Source organism: Terrapene carolina, unplaced genomic scaffold (genome assembly GCF_002925995.2).
Source record: "Terrapene carolina triunguis isolate 2854851 unplaced genomic scaffold, T_m_triunguis-2.0 Scaffold1016, whole genome shotgun sequence".
Classification (NCBI taxonomy): Eukaryota; Metazoa; Chordata; order Testudines; family Emydidae; genus Terrapene; species Terrapene triunguis.
In genome coordinates, this window is record NW_020665367.1 from 90,039 (window position 1) to 111,838 (window position 21,800).

General features: G+C 53.0%; 1 protein-coding gene across 1 annotated transcript; it reads left to right on the forward strand.

The window, feature by feature from the left end:
- Positions 1–12,147: 12,147 nt before the first annotated feature.
- Positions 12,148–21,350, forward strand: LOC112120687 (E3 ubiquitin-protein ligase TRIM39-like). The gene is made up of 6 exons (XM_024219820.1): positions 12,148–12,564; positions 14,327–14,422; positions 16,253–16,483; positions 17,493–17,515; positions 19,008–19,123; positions 20,669–21,350. The coding sequence occupies exons 1-6, from the start codon at positions 12,148–12,150 to the stop codon at positions 21,208–21,210; spliced, it is 1,425 nt and encodes a 474-aa protein (XP_024075588.1). The 3' UTR covers positions 21,211–21,350.
- Positions 21,351–21,800: the final 450 nt, after the last annotated feature.

The window sequence follows — 21,800 nt, forward strand, 5'->3', positions numbered from 1 at the left end:
CACATAAAACAAACCCGGCAGATTAGATTATTTTTTCTGGCAACAGGCACACGCATAAAAAAAAAATGCCCAGGCTGGCATAGGCATGGGAACTAGGGGTGCGGGGGGTGCTGCAGCACCCCAAGGTTTTACATGGGGCTCTGCTCCCGGCCCTGCATGTGGGGTCCCAGCTGCCAACCCTGCACCCGGGCTCTGCTCCCGGCCCCGCAAGTGAGGCCGTGGCCCTGCACCCGAGGCTCCGCTTCTGGCCCCGCACCCGAGGCTCCGCTTCTGGCCGCCCATGTGGGGTTCCGGCTCCTGGCCCTGCTCCTGGGGCTCTGCTGCCGACCCCGCGCCCAAGGGTCCTGGCTGCCTTGCCGGCCCTGTGCTAGGGGTCCCAGCTGCCGGCCTTAGCCCCCTTACCCCTGTCTGGGTGCCTGCCTCCTGGAGACATTGCCCTGCTCTTGGCCCCAGCTCGCGGGGGGGTGGGGGGGGGCAGCGGTCACAGGCAGGGGTAAGGGGGCTGGCTTTCAGCTCCCCCACTATTAAACAGTGCCACTGCAGGCCGGTCAAATACAGGCCAAGTGGTAACCCCACTCTCCCACCCCCAGGACTAAACACCAAACAGATTTATTCTCTTCCTCCCACAGTGTCACCCCCCAGGGATTTAAGGTGTTAAGGTTCCCTGCATAGAGAGGGGTCACATGTCTCTCCACTGCCCCAGGGGCTGGAACTGCTATTCAGGACTCATTGCAGCACAGCCAACCAGGGCTGGCCCAGGCATGGAAACACCCGTTTCCTGCAACAGGCAGAACATGTAAAAATTTCACAAACAATTCCCCCTGCTAGCTAGATTTGCTGGTGCCTGGAGGAGCCCTCAGCCATGTCCACTGTAGAGAATCTCCAAAGAGAGCTGACTGGTTCCATCTGTCTGGATTATTTCAAAGAGCTGGTGTCCATATACTGCGGGCACAATTTCTGCTGACCCTGCATCAGCCAGTGCTGTGAGGGATCGGGTAGAAACTTCTCCTGCCTGCTGTGCAGAAAAACAGCCCAGAGAAGAAACTTCAGGCCCACCGGGGAGCTGGGGAATGGTATCGAAATAACCAAAAGCCTGAAATTCCAGGCAGCCAGAAGCTCAGGACGGGAGGGAGGATATGAGCAATGCCAGGAGGCCCTAAAACTTTTCTGCGAGGAGGATCAAACCCCCATCAGTCTGGTCTGCAGAGAGTCCAAGGCTCCCTGAGCTCATGCATTGACTCCCATAGAGGAGGCTGCCCAGGGTTATAAGGTAAGAACTTAAGAATGGCCACACTGGGTCAGACCAAAGGTCCATCTAGCCCACTGGTTCCCAAACTGGGGTTCGTGAAATGTTACAGGGGGTTCTCAGGAGAAAAATTCCCTAATGGCAGACAGAATTGTCCCTAGAGACCCCGGGCAGCATGGGGTGGAGCCCCTAGACTTCCAAGAGCTAAGCAGATCAAAGCAAACATATCTATCACACCGAGGAGATTCAAACGTCAAGACTCCTTATAAGAAAGGGAGGTGGGTATCTTTTTGCTGTTTTTAATATTAAATAGGCAGCTAGTATTGTTTTGAAGAACAAGTTTAAGCTTTGTTGTAACGTGCTTGTTTGTCTGTACGGCTCAAGACCTGAATGCTTGTGTAGGAGGAACTCTTTGAGTTGGCTTCTTAAATACCTTCATGCTGTTTCACATCTGATACTCTTTGATGAAACATAGGAGCCTTGTCTTATAACAGGCTTATTCAAAGTGATACAAGCTACGAAAGTGAGATCTTGGAAGAGTGTTGCCGTTTTCATAATGTTATAAAAATACTGTAACGATAAATAATAATTAATAATAAATAGTGTGAATAAGCATGTCACAAAAACAAATTTTATATTTCCAAGATCACTGCTTTTATAATTTATACTCAGGTAAAGGAGAAAATCCCTGAAAATATTCATTTTTAGGAGGGGGTTCACGAGACTTGACATTTTAGTGAAAGGGGTTCACAGGTTGTTAAAGTTTGGGAATCACTGATCTAGCCCAATATCCTGTCTTCCGACAGTAGCCAACGCCAGTTGCCCCAGAGTGAATGAACAGAACAGGTAATCTTCACGTGATCCATCCCCTGTTGCCCATTCCTTTACCCAAAAAAGGTAAGACCCTTTTCTACAGCTACAGAACTTGTACCACTGCCAGTTTAGGTTGATCACTATTGCTTTCTCTAGCATTTCAGAGGGCAGGAGTCATCCCTGATGCACAGGTCTCACAAGAGAAAGAGACCAACTTCCTCCGCCCCAGGAAAAAATCTCCAAACTAAACTTGTGTGCATGTCGCACACCCATCAACTGAACACCCCCCCCCCCATCGCTTTCTCTTTGCTCATGACCAAATCCAGGCCCATTTGGAGGCTCTGAAGGAAGAGAGGGACGAGCTGGAGGAATGTAAAGATATGGAAGAGGGTAGAAGCGAGGAATACCTGGTAGTTGCCCATTGTTATGACCCAACAGGGACATGGGTGCTGGGGGCTCTCTCCCTGGGTGAGTGTCAGGGGATCTCTGAGAGCACGTGCATTCGGGAGTATGGCCCTCTGTAGGGCTGCCCCTGCACTGGGACTAGGTCCGATCTCCAGCAGCCATGGGCAGCTAGCTACAGTCACCAAGTTGTGAACTCCCCTCTGGGCAGTGCAGGGTGTAGGGCCTTTGTTTTACGAGTATTAGTCTGGACCAGTGGTTCTCAACCTTTCCAGACTACCGTACCCTTCTCAGGAGTCTGATTTGTCATGCCTACCCCCAAGTTTCACCTCCCTGAAAAACGACTAGCTTACAAAATCAGACATAAAAATACAAAAGTGTCACAGTGCGCTCTTACTGGAAAACTGCTTCCTTTCTCATGTTTACTATATAATTATGAAATAAATGGTGACCCTTGGTTGAGGAACACTGGTGTAATATATAGAGCAGTATAAACCAGTCATTGTCGGTATGAACTTTTAATTTGTACTGATTTCACTAGTGCTTTTTATGTAGCCTGTTGTAAAACTAAGGCAAATATCTAGTTGAGTTGACATACTCCCTGGAAGACCTCTGCGCACTCCTCAGGGGTACATGTACCCCTGACAGAGAACCATCGGTCTGGAGTCATTCTTGTATGTCTTGACCAGTCCCAGGATAATAAGCAATCAGTCAGCTGTACTATAGGCAACCTGGAGTCTGGAGAAGCTAATGCTCTTTTCTAAGGGCCCTGAAACCTGCCTGCTTCCTCAGACTGTGCTGAAATTTGGTGTCTCATTCAGGGTGGATTGATTCAAATCACCAAGTGGAAAGCCTGGCTTTAAACCATCTGTTTGAATCAACTTTTTCTTTTGTACTTCAGTTATTTTCTGAAGAAAGGGGCATTCTCACTGGTTGAGATCACCACTAAAACATGCAGATTTCCAACTCAATAGAGCCTTTACACTAGATTTGGTACCTCATTTTGCTACCTAAGAGGATGCACTCTCTGAACATTCATTTATGCAATTGCATAGCAAAATATTTTCAGATTCTTACGAATTGTATATTTTTAGTGTGTTAGAAAATGGGGACTGATATATTGCTTATTTACTAACTAATTAACTTTTTGTTCACGTTTGTCAAGCTGCATTAGGAAGCTAACTGGAATTTAGTTAAACACACATAACAGCATATACAATTTATTTCTATTAAAACAAAACCACCTTACATAAACATTTACAACTAAATTATAATCAGTTTAGGCCTTAATATATTTTGTATTAAATAAATATTTCATTTTAAACAGGTTTATTTAAAAATTTTTATTATTAAAATAATAAAAAAATCCAGTTTAAATCAAAATCAATTTTTCCTCTTTATTAAAAAATTCCTCTTTATCATTGACTTTTATCCATTCTGGTCTCATGGGGCTGCAGGACAAAATGTGAGGTCACGTCTGCCGGGGGTTCCCCAGATACAGCACCCCCAACAAAACAGCATTGCTTAAGGTTGACAGATTCTACCAGGCAATTATTATTTTATTTTACAGTAGTCAGTCTGTGGCTTGGCAAACCTAATCTGCAAACAAGGGATATTGGAATTTAAGATTAAATGTATAATAAAATTTTGTGGCTTCTGTCTGAAGCTCATGGTACACAGCAGAGGTTCCTTGCATCTCTCCAGCCCCCCATTCCTGAGGGCCACTCTCCTGTCCCCCTCTATTAGAGGGATTCCCTGCAACTCCCCCAATCTCCCCTATGCCAGCAGCTCTGGGTGCACCCCCATTCACCCTTCCCCCAATGGCAGGGTCCCCTAACCTCCCCCCTCCACCAGGGGTTCTGGCTGCACCCCTCCCCACACACCAGGGTCTCCATTCTCTCCACCATGTGCTCTCTCCATTCTCTGCCCCAAAGTACTTTTCTTCCCCTCCCCCTGCATGGGAAGGGAGGGAGAGAGACAGCTGGTGCCTCTCTCCCTCCCTCTCTCCCTCACCTGGGAGGAGGCTTAAAAAAGCAGGATATTAGGAAGGAATTAAGGGAACCTTCAGTTATTTACAATCACAAATTCCATTGAGTTCTCACTACAAACCCTAATGAAGAAAGAACAGGAGTACTTGTGGCACCTTAGAGACTAACAAATTTATTTGAGCATAAGCTTTCGTGGGCTACAGTTTATGCTCAAATAAATTTGTTAGTCTCTAAAGTGCCACAAGTACTCCCGTTCTTTTTGTGGATACAGACTAACAGGGCTGCTACTCTGAACCTGTCCTAATGGAGAAGCGTAGCATGGCCTGCTGGCTTCAGCTTTGTTGACTGTAGGCATTTAAATCCCTTGGAAGGTGGTGTTTGCTGGTTGTAAACTTGCTTATCCACTTTGTGTTTGAGTTTGTTGCTCTCCCAGTAAGGATGTTAAGGAGGCTCTGTGCTGTGTTAACTGTGAAATGTCCTTCTAGGAAAAACCTCTCTATAAAATCTGAAACTCTAGGAACAATTTGGAAGCTAAACAAACAGGCACAAAACATCATTGTTAGCAATTTAACGGGTTTAAATGGGAAGAAAGGAAAGAACCAACAACTGCAAAATAAAAAATCACATGAAATCTATTTTTTAATGATGATTTTCATCCACCCTGTCTTTCTGAACTACCCGTTTGCCTGTTTTTGCTCCTCTTGGCAGGAACAGACTGAGGCCGAGAGACAGCTGATTTTGGCTCTGTTTCAGCACCTGCACCACTTTCTGGAGGAACAAGAGCGACCCCTGCTGGGCCAGATGGCGGAGCTGAAGGAGGAAATTATGAAGATACAGGAGGAAAATATCACCACACTCTCCGCGGAGATTTCCCGCGAGTTGATCCTGAGATGGAGGGGAAGTGCTGGCAGCCAGCAAGTGAGTTCCTTCAGGTGAGACCTCAGATCTTTGCAGGGAAATATAGAGAAGGGGTAGAAGGTTAGAGCCAGAAGCCACTCAGGACTGAAACTTCATAGATTTCTCTATAGGTGGTTAAGTATAAACTCTCCCTTGTTTTCCATGGCTTTATATGATCATTATTTTAATTCATTTTCCAGCTGTGATTTGTCAGGGTGGTGAGGTTCTAGGAGAGGGGTATGATTACAGATATTTTAAATTCTTTGCATTGAAGCCTTCCTTTCCTGCTCCGTGTTGGACACAAAAAGAACTCAGGGCATGGGCGCCGACTCCATGGGTGCTCTGGGGGTGGAGCACCCATGGGAAAAAATTGTGGGTGGTCAGCACCCACTGGTTGGCCCCACCAATTAGCTTCGCCCCCTCCCCCCCCAGTGCCTCCCGGCCGCCATTGATTAGCTGTTCCACAGTGTGCAGGAGGCGCTGGGTGGGGAGGGGGAGAAGCAGTGGCAGGAAAAGGCGAGGTACGTTCGGGGTGCGTTCAGGGGGGAGGGGGCGGAACAGGATGGGAAGAGGTGGGGCAGGAAGTGGCAGAGTGAGGGCAGGGTGTGTTTGGGGGAGGGGGCAAAACAGAGTGGGAAGAGGCGGGGTGGGAAGAGGCGGGGCAGAGCCGTGGGTGAAGGGGTGGGGTGGGGATGGGGTCTGGGGCAGATTGGGGGTCGAGCATCCCTGGGGAAATGAGAAAGTCGGCGCCTGTGAGTCAGGGCATTGCTTGAAGGCAGATGTGCTAACCCTGACGCCACCAGCCTACCTACACTGTCATTGTAGTACAGGCCAATCGCTCACCTCTTGTGGACATGCACCTCTGCAAAACAGAGGTGGTGTTACTGTATAGCCACCGAGTTGTGCTTCAAAGGGACGAGCTGGCTGCAGCTCAGTGAACGTCCCGGCGGTTGCATGGTGCCACGTGTAAATGGTCACGGTTTGTTCACTTTTATGATTATTATCAGCTTGGGAATGAGCTTCCTTTTCTCTTTCTCCCTCTTAGGACATTGGAAGCGCCTTCAGCAGGCACGTGGCTCCTTCCGACTCCTTCCCCACCCCCGGCACCGTGCTGGGAAGGGGCCCGGGCATCAGCAAACTGCCTGGGGCAGAGGCATAGTTCACACCCTCATTGACCTCGGTGGCACAAAATCCTGGGGTTGGGGCCCTGTGATCCATCCTCCTAAAGCAGTGGTCCACAAACTTTTTCACTTGTGCCCCCCTTATCTGATCCGTGCCCCCCCATGGGAGCTGGGGGGGAGGGTGATGGGGCAGGACGGGGGAGGGGGAGCTCCATTCCAGGGGTAGGGGGATGACTGGGACAGGGAGGGGGAGCCATGCTCGGGGCAGGATGAGGGAGCCTTCAGCCATCTCTGCGTGCTCCTCCAGGCTTCAGCAGAAGCTGTTGGTCTTCCCACCCCCTGGTGGCGGAGGCCGGTTAGTAACCGGACTTTTAGTGTCTGGGCGGCTGGGACTGGGGGGACCGGGCCGGAGCGGAACTGGGGGCAGAGCAGGGCTGGGTGGCTCTGGGCTCCCTGGGCTAGCCTCATGGGCTCCCTGTTGGCCCATATGGTGACCAGCCCCTGGGTCAGTGACTGCTCACTTTAAGGCCCCTTCACACTGCCAGAGGGGTGAAGTTGAAAAGAGGCCTTAGTGCACATAAAGCTCTGCCCATCTGGCTTGTTTCATGCAGGGGTTTCACAGGAACACTCTCACCAGCCCATCAGCTGACACAAGAATCCGCCTCCACGCTGGAGTGCAGAAAGCACCAAGAAGCACTGAGGAACAGAGCACAGACCTGAAGCTCTACAGTGAGTCAGCAGCGATGCCCTGAGGAGAGGCAAGCTGGTGACGGGCTGCAGAGATGGGAAGTGGACTCCAGGACGCCATGAGCGGATGCCAGGCAAAGTCCTACATATCTGCCTGGGCAGCAGAAGAGGCAAACTGGTGGGCGGAGGCTCTGAGTGGAGGGAAGTAATTTTGGAACAAAGCGGCCAGTTCGGAGCCCAGCGAATCTAGCCCTAGTGGGGCAAAATGGCTGCAATGTGGTATTATCCAGCTGGCCGTGGCAGGTGGGGGGCGGTGCACAGATCCATTGAAGGACTGCAGCAGTTTCCACCCCAGCGGGGTGTGTGCAAAATGCATCCCCCAATAACAGCCCTCCCAGGGCTGCTCCCTGCTGGGGCAATTCACGCAACAGCCTGGGATCAGGGTGGGGACTCCCCCCATCAGCTGTAAAATTCACCCAGTGCCAGGAGCCAGCGGCAGGGCCTCCCCATCACCTAATGGGGGAGCAGCATCCCCACACCATCCCTGAGCTCTGGGGCAGGAAGCTAAGCGACCCCGAAGCTGGGCAGGCAGGGAGGATGTGAGCTTAACCCTAGCAGCGCTCCCTTCCAGCACCAGCTCTCCCACCTCCCCAGGGATCCCTCCCTGTTCCCAGGGGCAGCAATCGGCTATTGGCCCACCTCACCAGCCAGTGACTGCCTTGCCCATGGTCACAGCTCTGCTCGGCAGCAGTAGCAGAGAGGCAGTGACCAGGCAGTTACCAGCTGTGCCTCCCCAAAAAAGGCTGGCCATGCAGGAGGGCAAATGCCGCAGATGTGGCGTGGGCCACCTCCCTTCAGGGGCGCACCAGCCCGCTGCCTTTCGAGCGCCAGAAATGAAGCTCCCTAGAAGTGGGGGGGCCTCCAGTGCCTGGACTGTGGCCTGGCCCGCACTCTGCCCCTGAGATCCTGTCCTCGCTCTGCCTCTTCCCTCAAGGCCGCCCCACCTTCGCTCCACCTCTTCTCCCAGGGCCTCCCCTGCCTGCCACTTGCTCCTTCAGAGGAATGAGCAGCATGTGGGTGGGGCCTTGCGGGAGGAGGCGGAGAGGAGTGGTGGGTGGGTGGGGCCTCAGGCCCTGCTGCCTCCCCACCCATCCCCCCCATGTCCCCGCTGCCTCCTCAGGCTCCCCACCCATCTCCCCTGGCCCCCGCTGCCTCCCCAGGCTCCCCACCCATCCCCTATCATCCCTAGTCCCCGCTGCCTCCCCACCCACTCCCCATTGCCCCACCCCCCACTGCCTCCCTGGCTTCCTCCCCTTATTGCCCCTAGGCCTCACTGCCTCCCCACCCCCCATTGCCCCAAGCTCCCTTCCACAGCCTCGCACTCCAGGTCTGCCCTGCTCCTTGCCTCTTGAACACGGCGCCCTGGGTGGTCGCCCACCCGTAAGGCTGACCCTGCAGGTTTCTCTTCTCAATTTTACATTTCTGGGGAGATAAATGTGGTTAACATACAATTTGGGTTGTGACGGGTCTTCAGAGTTCCATGGAGCCGTTTTCCCACACTTTAGGAAAGCATCAGGAGATGGATCACTTGATGATTACCTGTTCTGTTCATTCCCTCTGGGGCACCTGGCACTGGCCATTGTCTGAAGACAGGATACTGGGCTGGATGGACCTTTGGTCTGGCCCAGTCTGGCCGTTCTTATCCCGGCTCTGAATTAGCCTGGAAGCTCTTTAGGGCAGAGCTGACTCAGATTTTTAAAGATATTCAGGCCCCTAACTCCCATTGAAATCAGTGGAAGGAAGGCCCCTAACTACCTTGGAAGAGTGTGGGGCTTGTTATGTGTAACTAGGGTTACCAACTTTCTAATTGCACAAAACTGAACACCCTTGCCCTGCCCCTTCTCCAAGGCCCCGCCCCCGCTTGCTCAATCCCCCCCCCCCCCTCCATTGCTTGCTCTCGCCCACCCTCACTCACTTTCACTGGGCTGGGGCAGGGGGTTAGGGTGTGGGAGGGGGGTGAGGGCTTCCAACTGGTGGTGTGGGCTCTGGGGTGGGGCCAGGGATGAGGGGTTGGGTGAGGGTGAGGGCTCTGGGCTGGGGCAGAGGGTTGGAGTGCGGGGTGGGGGGTATGGGCTCTGGGCTGGAGGTGCAGGCTTTGGGTGGGGCCATAAATGACGGTTTTGGGGTGCAGGATGGGGATCCGGACTGGGACAGGGGGTTGAGGTGTGTGTGGGGGGGTGAGGGGTCCGGCTGGGGATGTGGGCTCTGGGGTGGGACTGGAGATGAGGGGTTTGGGGTGCAGGATGGGGCTCCAGGCTGGGGCAGGGGGTTGGGGTGTGGGGTAAGGATTCTGGCTGGGGGCGCAGGCTCTGGGGTGGGGCTGGGTTCTGTGTCATGATTTTATCTATACGAAAGAAGCCAAAGCAATTACCAGGGGTGTTGAGTGAACCCCCCTTTGGGGAGGCTAGTCCACCGGCCCCACCCCCTGAGCCCGAGGCCCCACCCCCACACCAGCCAGAGCCCCGAGATGCCCCTCCTGCGACCGGAGGAGCCCCGACTCACCCGCCTCAGCCCCCAGCTAAGCTGTCACCCCTCCAAGCACCAGGCCGGCCACAGCACCCGGCTGAGCCGCTGGCCCCACTCGAGCACTGGGCTGGGCTGCTAGACTGACTCCCTTCCTGGGCCGGCCTGAGTGCTGCCCCGTCCGCCGGTGGGAACTGAGCTCGAGGCTGCTGGCTGAAGCTGAGCCCCTGCCGGCTTCTGGGTAGAGGGAGAGGGAGGGCGTGGCTCCCAGGGGAACATGGGCAAGGCTAGAGACTGGGTCAGCTAGACTGCTCTGGTCTTTAATACCCGCCGCCCATGGCAGTTACCCCAGAAGCTCCCTGTCACTCAGTGGAAAGGACTGTGTTCTCTCCATTAGGAGCCAGGGCCAAGCAAGAATATTCAAGTTCACATGCTACAGTAAATAAATAAAAAGCCTCCAGTTTGAGCCGGCAGCAGCAGAGGAGCTCGGGGTCGGGTGCTGGGTTTGGAGAAGGATTTACATTCCCTGCTGGGTAAAGAACATTCCCCACCAGTAGAGGAGAAGCTTGTTTAAATTGGAAAAGTCCAGGGGCCACTGACGGTCTGTCTACACTGCCTTGTAAAGCCAGGTCTCCTGTGACTCAGGTCTGCAGCTTGAGCTGTGTCCACACAGCACCAGGGCCGGGCTTGGACCAGAGCCACAGCAGGACTTGGGCTCTGAGCCATTCCCCAATGGGGCCCTAGACAGTCACTGACCTGAGTCACACTGATTTGTGTGTGGACGGAAAGGGGACTTGGGCTCAAACCTGAGTCACAGCCCAGGCTTAGTGTGCAGTGTAGACATACCCTGTGTGGCATCAGCTCTCCCCAGTCCTGTTGAGGCCTTTCCGCATAGTACTGAAGCCACAAGGCAGTCAAGGTGGAGCTGTGGCCAGCTGGGTGGAATTCATATCAGCTCCACTATGTCCTTTAGAACGTACCTGATGGAGAATGCACGGTACTCTTCCCACTGAGTGCGCCATCTGGGTGTCTGCGGGCAGCCGTAGCCAAAGGAGATCCCTATTGGTTCCAGCCTGGGGGGGTCTGATCCAGTGCAGGGGCCCCAGGACATTACATGGATAGCCCTGCTTTCCTGGGTATCCCCTAGCATCCATGCAGTTTGCGGTGAGTCCCACAGCTCCTGCTGTCTGGCCTCTGCCATAATTCTTCAGGGCAGGAGATGTGGGGGGTGGGGGGGATCTGGCTGGGGATCATTGGCTTTCCCCAAACGTCTGATATATTATCACTAAGGCTAAGATTTTGTCATGGATATTTTTAGTAAAAGTCATGAACGGGTCACGGGCAATAAAAAAAAATGAAGGCTGTGACCTGTCTGTGACTTTTACTAAAAATATCCCTGACACGATGGGGAGCCCAGCTGCGGGTCCCCACACTGCCTGAAGAGGTTAGGCAGCTGCAGGGGCCGCTCCAAGCTCTGGGGGTCCCCACCGCCTGTGGGGGCTTGGAGCTCCAAGGTCCCCCCACTCAGAGCTCAGGGGTACCCCCGCCACCTGCAGCGGTCGGGAGTTTTGAAGGACCCCTGGTGCCCATGGTGGCTCAGAGCTCCTGGGTCCCCTGCCCCCTGTGTTGGCCAGGAGCTGTGGCAGGGGTCCCACTGCCTGTAGCAGCTTGAAGCACCAAGGGGGCCCTTGCCGCCCAGTCCCCCAGGAGCTGTGGGGGCCCCCGCTGCCCACAACCTCTGAAAAAATCATAGCCTTAATTATCACTGAATGTTTCACTACCACTTTGTGTGCCTCTGTGGGCACAGATCACACTGACTCCGAGCCTTAACGCCCAAGGCAAACTTCGCAAATGCAGCGGATTGACTGAGCAGGTTTAAGATTTTGCTTTGAAGTCCCACTCAAAACTTCCTTCATTAGGGGCCCTTCCTCACCTGACACAGAAAGGATGGTGGGAGAGGAGGTGGAAGGTGGTAGGAGAAGGGGCAGAGCTTAGGTTATTTGCATGGCCTTAACTGTGCATTTCATCTTTGCCATGTTTTGGAAGGAGTTTGCCTTGGTATATAAACAGGATCAGGGCCTAACTTATGTTTGTCAGTTTCTTATATTAAACCATAAACAGTAACCTTCAATAGGCCTATATGTCATTAGCTTTAAATGGCTATTTTATGTATTTAATTTTGAAAAAGCTACAGTGTTCTCTCAGGGTTTTTCCTCCTAAAGAAACACAGAAAGATTTATCACCTTCCCCCCAGTTCAGCACTGCTCTTTGCCTGGGGGAATATAATATCGGGTCCCTTCACAGAGAGCTTTGCATTTCTCTGCACAGTCTCCAGGGGCTGAAAATCAAACAGGCTTCCCCCCCAGCTCAGCCAATGAGAAAGACCCTAAGTGAACAAACACCCAATTGCGGCTGCAGTCTAAAGGCAGGAAAGTGAAATGAAACCTGTCACTTTCCCCCGCTGGGAGCCATGGCTGCAGAGAGCCCTGTACAGAGTCTCCAGGATGAAGCTTCTTGTTCCATCTGTCTGGAGTATTTCAAAGACCCGGTGTCTATCCACTGCGGGCACAACTTCTGCCGGGCCTGCATCACTGACTACTGGGAAGAGTCAGATATCAACTTCTCCTGCCCTCAGTGCAGAGAAACCGCCCAGCAGAGAAACTTCAGACCCAACAGGGAGCTGGCAAAAATTATCGAAATAGCCAAGCGGCTGAGTTTACAGGCAGCCAAAGGCTCAGGAGGCGAGCGAGTGTGTGAGAAACACCAGGAGACCCTGAAACTGTTCTGCGAGGAGGATCAAGCCCCCATCTGTGTGATCTGCCGAGAGTCCCAGGCTCACAGATCTCACACGGTGGTTCCCATAGAGGAGGCTGCCCAGGAGTACAAGGTAGGGAAGCCTAGTGTATTGTAACAGGCAGGAGTTTAAATAAGTAAAGCATCAGATACAATGGGATCTTCCACTGTGAATTTCTAGACTTGCACATATTTAGGTTTCTCGCTAGTTTAATCTGAATGCCTCATTTCCTGTGTGTATATATATATACACACACATACCATTAAGAAGACAGGAAATGACACTTACGTGAATGATCTCTGTTCTCAACCTCTTGCCGAATAATGTCTGAGAGTTGGATCAAAGTGATGCTGAACTTTTGCTACCTAATAGTTCTGTTCAAAATGACATTGCTCAGGAGCTGAATAAAACTGACAGAGCTAATACAGGGCCCGATTCAGCAAAACGCTTAGACGTGAGCTTAACTTTAAGAGCGTGAGTTGTCCGACTGAAGACAGTGGAACTATTCCCTTGATAGAACGCAGTGGTCACCAACCGGTAGATCGCGATAGACTGGTCGATCCTGGAACCTCTGCCAGTCGATCGCAATCTCTGGCTGCTAAAAGTCTGGCAGCGCAGTGGGTCTAAGCAGGCTCCCTGCCTGCCCTGGCCCCACGCCGCTCCCAGAAGTGGCTGGCATGTCTCTGCAGCCCCTGGGGGGAGGGGGCATCAGGTCTATGTGTGCTGCCCGTGCCCACAAGCACTGCCCCCGCACTGGGGGGGCGGGGCCAGCGGCAGCGCAAGGAGTTGCCTGCTACCCTCCCACCCCCAGGGCCGCAGACATGCCAGCTGTTTCCTGGAGTGGTATGGGGCCAGGGCAGGCAGGAAGCCTCCCTTATACCCGCTGCGCCACCGACTGGGAGCCACCTTGCACCCCTTCCTGCACCCCATCCTGCTGCCCCAACCCGGAGCCCCCTCCTGCACCCAAACTCCTCTCCCAGACCCCGCACTCCCTTCCAACCCCCTGCCCCAGCCCTGAGCCCGCACCCAAATTCCCTCCCAGAGCTTGCACCCCTCACCCCCTCCTGCATCCCAACCCCCTGTCCCAGCCTGGAGCCCCCTTCTGCACCCAAACTCCTTCCCAGAGCCTGCACCCCTCACCCCCTCCCACACCTCAACACTCTGCCCCAGCCCAGAGCCCCCTCCTGCACCCCAACCTCCTGGTCCAGGCTCAACCTAGAGCCTCCTCCCACACTCCAAACCCCTCTTCCCCAGCCCAGAGCCTGCACCCCCTCCTGCACCCCAACCCTCTGCCCCAGCCCGGTAAAAGTGAGTAAGGGTGGGGGAGAGCAAATAATAGAGGGAGGGGGAATGGAGTGAGCAGCACGGGGCCTCAGGGAAAGGGCGGGGTAGATCCTGGGTTGATCTTAAATTCAAAAAGCGATCTTGTGCGTAAAAAGGTTGGAGACCACTGATCTAACAAAAGCATGTGTTTCAGTGTTTTGCTGAACAATGGCCATTCTTTTCCTTTGTCTGTGTCACTCATTTTATTCCTGACACAGGAATCACTCACTTCTTGGGTCCCAAACATGCGGATGTCTCAGAGGCCAGGGGGCTAAGGATTATACAGACCAAGATTGTAACATCAGTAACCAGTAAAACAATCCAGTGAATTGGAGGAGACAAACCTGGTGGCCAATTATGCATGGCTGTGGAATCATTTTCTCCTTTTGAGTTAAATCAGCTGCAGAGAGTTTAAACAAATACAGTCATATCCGTGTAGCTGGGTTGTAGTTTGTAGGGACTGGATTCTCCCTACGCCGCTGTCCAAAGAAGGGGAAAAAGGTTGAACACTCAACATTATTTCTTTGCTCAGGAAAAAATCCAGATCCAATTACAGATTCTGAAGGAAGAGCGAGAAAAGCTGATGGGATTGAAACTGACCAAAGAGGCAAGAATCTGGGAGCATCTGGTAGGTACCAGTTGTTATTATCCAGCAAGGACATGTAGGTGCATGTCCCTCCCAGGGTGGGTATCACTCTGGTAGTGTGAGGGTCCGGGGGATGGGAGAGTCAGGTCTCATACTGTGACTACGTGTCACTGAGTGAGATCCTGTGTTTCTATGTTCCCCTTTGGGGATGTCCCGTCTCTGCCGGCTGGATTGTGGCAGAGACTATGTGTCTTGCACTCAGGCTGCTGAAAATGCCCCTGGACTCTGATATGTGAAGGGGGAGAGATGCAGTGCATGATCCTGGGCTGGCTAGCACCAGGCATGAGGTCATGGCCTGGCCGCCTCCTTTCCCTCTCCTGAGCAGCCAGAAGCATCACATCTGCTCCAGGGGCACAAGGCAGCTCGTGTGGCCTTCCCCAGAAGATACAGAAAGAGCCTGTTCTCCCCCCATCCCTGCTGAGTCCAGGCTCAGTCTGGGCCTGTGTGTCTGTGTTTGGATGTGCTGGGAATTTCTGGGTGTTCCTGTTTGCACCCCTAGATGTCTTCGTGTTTGGGCATCTCTGGGAGCAGGCGACTATCCGGATTTCCTGAGTTAACGTATTAGAGGGTTAAGCTGTCTGTTGAGTTCTCTTTTGTTTCATTCTTTTTCGTTTGTTTGCTTCCCCCAGCCTCTCTCACTCCCAATGTCATCCAGGGCATGTCTACACAGTCGACACCCGTGGCTGGCCCGTGCCAGCTGACTCAGGTTCGCCGGGCTCAGGCTGTGGGGGTCTAGGACCCTGAGAAGTGAAGGGTCCCAGAACTCGGGCTCCAGCCTGAGCCCAGAAGTCTACACAGCAATGAAACAGCCCCGCAGCCCAGAGGCACCGACTTTCTGGTTTCCCTGGGGGTGCTCGACCCCCGCTCTGCCCCACGTCCGCCCTCACTGCACCCTTTCCCCCAAGGCCCCACCCCATTCCACCCCCTCCCCCGAGTGTGCCCCACCCTCGTTCCGCCTCTTCCTGCCCCCCGCTTCTCCCCCTCCCCGCCCCAGCACATCGTGCATGCCGCTGAACAGCTGATCACTGGCATGTGAGAGGCGCTGTGTGAGGAGGAGGAGCTGATCGATGAGGCCGCTGGTGGGTATTGAGCACCCACTATTTTTTCCCCGTGGGTGCTCCAGGGCTGGAGCACCCATGGATTTGGCGCCTATGCTGCAGCCCGAGCTCTGCGAGCCCAAGTCAGCTGGCACAGGTCAGCTGCAGGTTTGTCTTTGCTGTGTGGATATACCCTCAGAGTCCTGTCTTAACTTCTCCTTCAGGGACCTACCTGAAAGGTCACAGACTCTCTCGTGTCAGGCACATAGACTCACCAGTCAGATTACAGCCAGCAGGGAACTGTAGGAAAATCTTCCCCCTAACAATACTGGGAACTAGATAAGTTCCTGGAGAACTGGTCCATCAATGGCTTTTAGCCAGGATGGGCAGGAATGGTGTCCCTAGCCTCTGTTTGCCAGAAGCTGGGAATGGGAGACAGGGGATGGATCACTTGATGATTACCTGTTCTGTTCATTCCCTCTGAAGCACCTGGCATTGGCCATTGTCGGAAGACAGGACACTGGGCTAGATGGACCTTTGGTCTGACCCAGTCTGGCCATTCTTACGTTTTTATGGGAAAGTTTCTCTCAAGTGCTATTTAAGGTTGCAATAAAATACCCCTTCCCCCTCCCCATTGAGTACCCAGGCTCTCATCTGGAGCTGGCATGAATTGGTAGAGCTGCCTTGATGTTCGTGGAGTTAAACCAGCTGAAGATCTGGCCCCAGGTGACTCACTCTGTGGACCCTGCCCTGCCCTTTCCCTTCCTCATTACAGGAGCAGGTAGAAACAGAGAGGCTGAAGATTCTGTCTGAATTTGAGCAGCTGCGGCAGTTCCTGGAGGAACAAGAGCGACTCCTGCTGGCCCGATTGGAAGAGCTGGACAAGGAGATTGAGAAGAGAAGGGATGAGAACATTGCCAAACTCTTGGAGGAGATTTCCTGTGTAAATGACATGATCAGCGAGCTAGAGGGGAAGTGCCAGCAGCCAGCAAGTGAATTCCTGCAGGTGAGATACTGGATCCTTGATACGCAAGAGCCTTGGAGTCCAAGAGTCAAACGCTAGAGTAGAACTCACAGGTTATGCAGCTGAAATATAATTTTTTACTGTTTCTAACCATTAGTATTGTTATTTGTTTCATTGTTCGGAGAACCTGGGTATTTTAAATCAAATATAATCTATCTCGGTACTCAAATGTCCCCCATGACCATCAGATCTGCATGCCTCCCCAAAATTAATGCATTGATCCTCTTCTCAGGGAAGGATTATTATCTGCATTTTACAGATGGGGCGGACTGAGGCAAAGAAGCCTGGATCCCAAAGGGACTTGTCATTGCAAGGCCTAACTTTCAGGTCCTTAGAAAATCACTATAACAACAGTGGGATCCACAACGTTAGGCCCCCAGGCTCCCTACACGATGCACAGGTGGAGCTAGGCACCGAAGAACAGGAGCTGCCGAAGCCGGCTGGTGGGGGATGCCAAGGAGAGGGGTGTGTCCCAAGCCCACCACTCTTGCAAAGAGAGGTGCCCAAATCTGAACTGCAGGGGAGGCGCCTGGCTCTTGCTTGTGATCCACAAATGGGAACCCCTTACCTGGAGACTGGTGTCTTCTGGTGCTTAAATCGTTCTTGTGGGAAAAAGTCAGGTGGGTAACTAGTGCCGAACAAAGCCATGCTGGTGGCAGAGCCGGCTCGCCCTTGTAACCTTTAGCTCAGTAATTAGGGTACTCGGTCGGGAGATAGGAAATTCTGGTTCAATCCCTGTCTGATGAGAAGAAGAGAAGTGACAGGGGTTCCTCACCTTAGAGATACACACCCTAACCACTGGCATAAAGAGTGGATTTCAATTTACTTCTCTTCTAGCCTACTTGAAGGAAGGGGCACAATGGACTAAGCAGTTAGGTATGAAGAATAGCCCTAAGGTTATACCCTGAAATCATCTAAACGGCTACCGAGATTGGTTTGTGTTGCATCTCGTTGATTTCACTAAGGTTCCTTCTTTCCCTTCCCCTTCTAGGATGTCCAAAGCACCTTGAGCAGGTATGTGGCTCCTTCTCACGCCCCCTCACAAGTTTCTGTGCTGTTCTTATTAGCGGTTTGTATTGTGGTAGTATTTAGGGGCCCCAAACCACAGACTAATAGGGCTCCATGGACAAAAACGTAACAGACACTCCATGCCATAGGCGCCAATTCTGTGGGTGGTCTGTGGCTGGAGCACCCACCGAAAAAAAACAGTGGGTAGTCAGCATCCACTGGTGGCCCTGCCGATCAGCTCCTCTCCCACCCTCCCAGCACCTCCTGCCCGCTGCAGATCAGCTGTTCAGCGACGTGCAGGAGGCACTAGGGAGGAGGGGACAGAGCGAGGATGGGGCATGCTCCAGAGAGGGGATGGAACGGGGTGGGAAGAGGCAGGGTGGGGTGAGGTGGGGTCTTGTGGGAAGGGATGGAGTGGGGCGGGGCCTGCGGCAGAGCATGGGTTGAGCACCCCCAGGGAAATGAGGAAGCCAGTGCCTGTCCTGCCATACCCTTCATTGGGAAAGGATCCCTCCTTCCTTGCCCTTTTGACTAGGACAAGCGTAGGTGTCCGATGCCCCAGAAACCCTTACCTTGGAGGTCCCTCTGAATGAGGAGACCCGGGTGCTTTCCTCCTCCTAGAGGGAAGGCAGAGTGAATTTCCAAACACACAGTGGCTCTCGTAGTGAAACAAGATTTATGTGAACATAGAGCAAGAAGATCATTTTTAAAAAATTGATGATCACCACTTATCTATGTTTATCTCTCTATTGGCTGAGAGCAAAATTCTTGGCTACCTGATAACTTTTGGGTGATGCATGAGGCAAGCTGGAGTCGTGGCGTTCTCTCAGTCCACTTCCAAGTGCTCAAATGGCCACATCACAAAGATGTACGGCACAGACGTCATTTTTTTGGCCCACTTATTGGTAAATCGCAGCAGGAAAGCCAAGGACCGAATTGGCCGTGGGTTCAGATGGGATTTGTCTGGTCCATATATAAAGCACAGGAATAAAACTCTGTTAGGGAAGCTTCCACTGAGGGCTTGTCTACACTGCCACCTTACAACACTGAAACTTTCTCACTCAGGGGTGTGAAAAAACACACCCCATGAGTGATGCAAGCTTCAGTGCTCTAAAGTGGCAGTGTAGATAGTGCATCAGCGCTGGGAGCTACTCCCCTCATGGGGGTGGGTTTTTTACAGCTGGAGCTGGAGCCGCGACTACATAGCCACGTTAAAGCACTGCCACGGCAGTGCTTTAATGTTGGTAGAGAAGACATACCCTGAGGCTGGGATACACAAAGGCAGTCTAGGGGTGGAATCCTGGCCCTGCTGAAGTCAAAAGAAATTTTGCTATGTACTTCACTGGGTCAGGGTTTTACCCCAGTCCTATCAGGACAGCGGGGTTCCGTAGCATGAAAGTCATGGGGAAAGATTATTTAAAAAAGAAAAAAAGCAAACAAACAATGGAGAATAAGGAATAAACTAAATAATGAATTAGACGAGTCTGTTTCTTTCCAGGTGTGAGCTGGGGAAGGTCCCGCAACTGGAGGAGGTTTCTCCTGAGCCAGAGAAAACCCCCAGCAGCATCTCTCATAAAACTATTGCTCTAAAGGAGACTCTGAGGAAATTCCAAGGTACGGAGAAGGGATTGGGGAAGAGAGGAACTTGACATATGACAGTGGGAGGAGATGGGCCAATTAGCTGCTCATGTAAAGTCCAGACAATAACAGTAAACAATGATGTTATCATTACTGAACTCTGTAAGGGCCTAGAGCAGAGGTTCTCAACCTTTTTTGGCTATGACCCCCTTTGAAAATATTTCAGGCTGTGACGATCCCCTCAAAAAGTGACGACCCCCTCCACACCACGCTTTAATATACTTCTGTGCTGCTGCTGGCGGTGGCGCTGCCTTCAGAGCTGGGAGCCGCACCTGCCACTCTCGCGACCCCTCCTACAATAGTCTTGCGATCCCCTTTTGGGTCGGACCCCCCAGTTTGGGAAATACTGGACCAGAGGAGATTCCTTGGGACTAGAACGTAGGATGAGAGCTGGTTGGAAAGTGGGAGGTGTTTTCTCTCTCACACACACACACACACTTACTTTTGAAAATGTTTCTTTACAAATAATTCATAAGTATTATCTAAGTTTCTTTTTCCCATGGGCAGGTCTATCCTCCCCAGTGCCCTCACCCACCATTCCTGATACCTCCTTTCACCCTGCACCCCCCTGGGCTATCCTCTTCTCTACTTCTACCTCTTTGCTTTTCCCTCTTGGCTGAGGGACCCACCCAGGCTGCTGATGCTGGTGTCCCTCCACTCAGGGCCGGCCTTAGGGGAAATGGTGCCCTGGGCGCATGGGCGGCAGGTGAACCCCCCCTTTGGGGAGGCTAGCCCCTCGGCCCTGCCCTCCCTGTGCTGACAAAGCCCCGAGCGCCCCAGCTGCACCGGCCCAAACTGCCCCAGCCAGCCCAGCCCCTGGCTGCCAGTCCGAGCTCAGTCCCTGCCGGCTTCAGGGGAACGTGGGTAGGGCCTTGGGGTGGAGCATAGGTGGGGCCACAGCCTGGGTTAGGGGAGGCTTAGTCTTCCCTAGCCTTTGATATCCACCGCCCATGCCTGGGCGAACTTGTATTTTGGTGCCTCTGGCCCCCACAGGTGCCCCACCACCCTATCGCCCTGACCCCCACTGGTCCCCCCCATCCAGGCCCTGCTGCCTTCCATCAGTGCTTAATTTGTATTGAAAGAGATGCCGGGGCTCAGCCCTAGCACAAATTAAGCACTGGCTGTCGTCAGGACAGTGGGTAGGAGGTAACAGCACGGCCTCCCCTTAAATACCGCACCTTGGGTGGCGGCCCAGCCCGCCGACCTCTAAGGCTGGTCCTGCCTCCACTCTCCTCAGGAGTGGCTAGGAGTGGGGCAGCAGGGTGAGAAGCAGAAAGGCAGAATCTGCAGCCAAAACTGCAGCTGTAACAGCACCTCTAGTGCCTGGGAGAAGGGAACCGCGGTGAAATCCCTGCTCAGCCCCAGCAGAGGCAGCTCACTGCAATCTGGGACAGAGAAGCAGGAAATCAGGGAGGGTCCCAGCCAGGACGGGGCTATGGGGGTGTGTGAGAAATGGTTCCAGCCGCCCACAGGGCCGAGCTCTGCCCCTAACGCTCTGATTTTCTCTTGGTTTCCCCCCAGCGGATGTGACTCTGGATCCAGACACGGCTCACCCCCGCCTCGTCCTGTCTGAGGATGGGAAAAGTGTGAGATGGGAAGACACGCGCCAGCATGTGCCCGACAATCCCAAGAGATTTGATTCTTCTCGCTGCGTGCTGGGCCTGGAGGGCTTCTCCTCGGGGAGGCATTACTGGGAGGTGGAGGTGGAGGATGGGGGAGCCTGGGCTGTAGGGGTGGCCAGAGAGTCTGTGAGGAGGAAGGGACGGGTCAATGTTAACCCGGAGGAGGGCATCTGGGCCGTGGGTCAATGTGGGACTCAGTACCTGGCTCTCACCTCCCCCAAGATCCCCCTCTCCCTTGGTGAACGGCCCAGGACCATCGGGATTTATCTGGACTGCGAAGAGGGGCGGGTGGCATTTTTTGATGCCGATAACGAGGCCCCGATCTTCACTTTCCCACCGGCCTCTGTCCCTGGAGAAAAAATCCTCCCTTTACTGTGTTTGGGGAGAGGATCCCAGTTCAGACTGTGTCCCTGCATCACAGGGTATAATATAGAGCCTTAGAAATACACATGGTTAGCCTCACACGGCCCAGTTTGTCCTGGAGGCCAAAGTGTATTTGTGCATGTCAAACCCAAGAGAAGGGGGAAAAGGTATCAACCTGTCTGTGTGTCCCAACACTGATTCTGCAGGATTCTAGCAGTTTGCAGGGACATAGACTGGGATGGGGGCAACCGGAACCAGAAATGGGGCATTGGAGAAGGGTAATTGGGGTAGGGGGGAACGGGGAGGAGGTGGATACTGGAGAAATGAACCTGAAAGGGTGGGAGCCAATTAATAATCTCCAGCTTTGAATGGGGTTTTACGGATGCATTTTTTAAAAAAGAAAATGGATTCTACATTCTTATGATCCATGGAATAATTGTATTAAAGTGAATTGTAAAGTCCCCAAGGGTCCTTTTGTCTCTCCTGGTGGGTTTAAAAAGAAAAAAAATAGATTAAGTGAAACTGCAACGAGCCATTCATAAGGGAGGCAGTGTGGCCTAGTGGATACAGCACCGCATTCAGGAGACCTGGGTTCTCTTTCCAGCATAGCCACTGGCCTGTTGGGGGAGTTTGGGCATGGCTCTGTACCTCTCTCTCCCCATCTGTGA

Coding starts and splice junctions, on each gene's coding strand:
- LOC112120687 (XM_024219820.1), top strand. CDS start 12,148: ATGGCTGCAGAGAGCCCTGTACAGAGTCTCCAGGATGAAGCTTCTTGT. Junction 16,484..17,492: donor CAGCAAGTGAATTCCTGCAG/GTGAGATACTGG, acceptor TTCCCCTTCTAG/GATGTCCAAAGCACCTTGAG. Junction 17,516..19,007: donor GTCCAAAGCACCTTGAGCAG/GTATGTGGCTCC, acceptor GTTTCTTTCCAG/GTGTGAGCTGGGGAAGGTCC.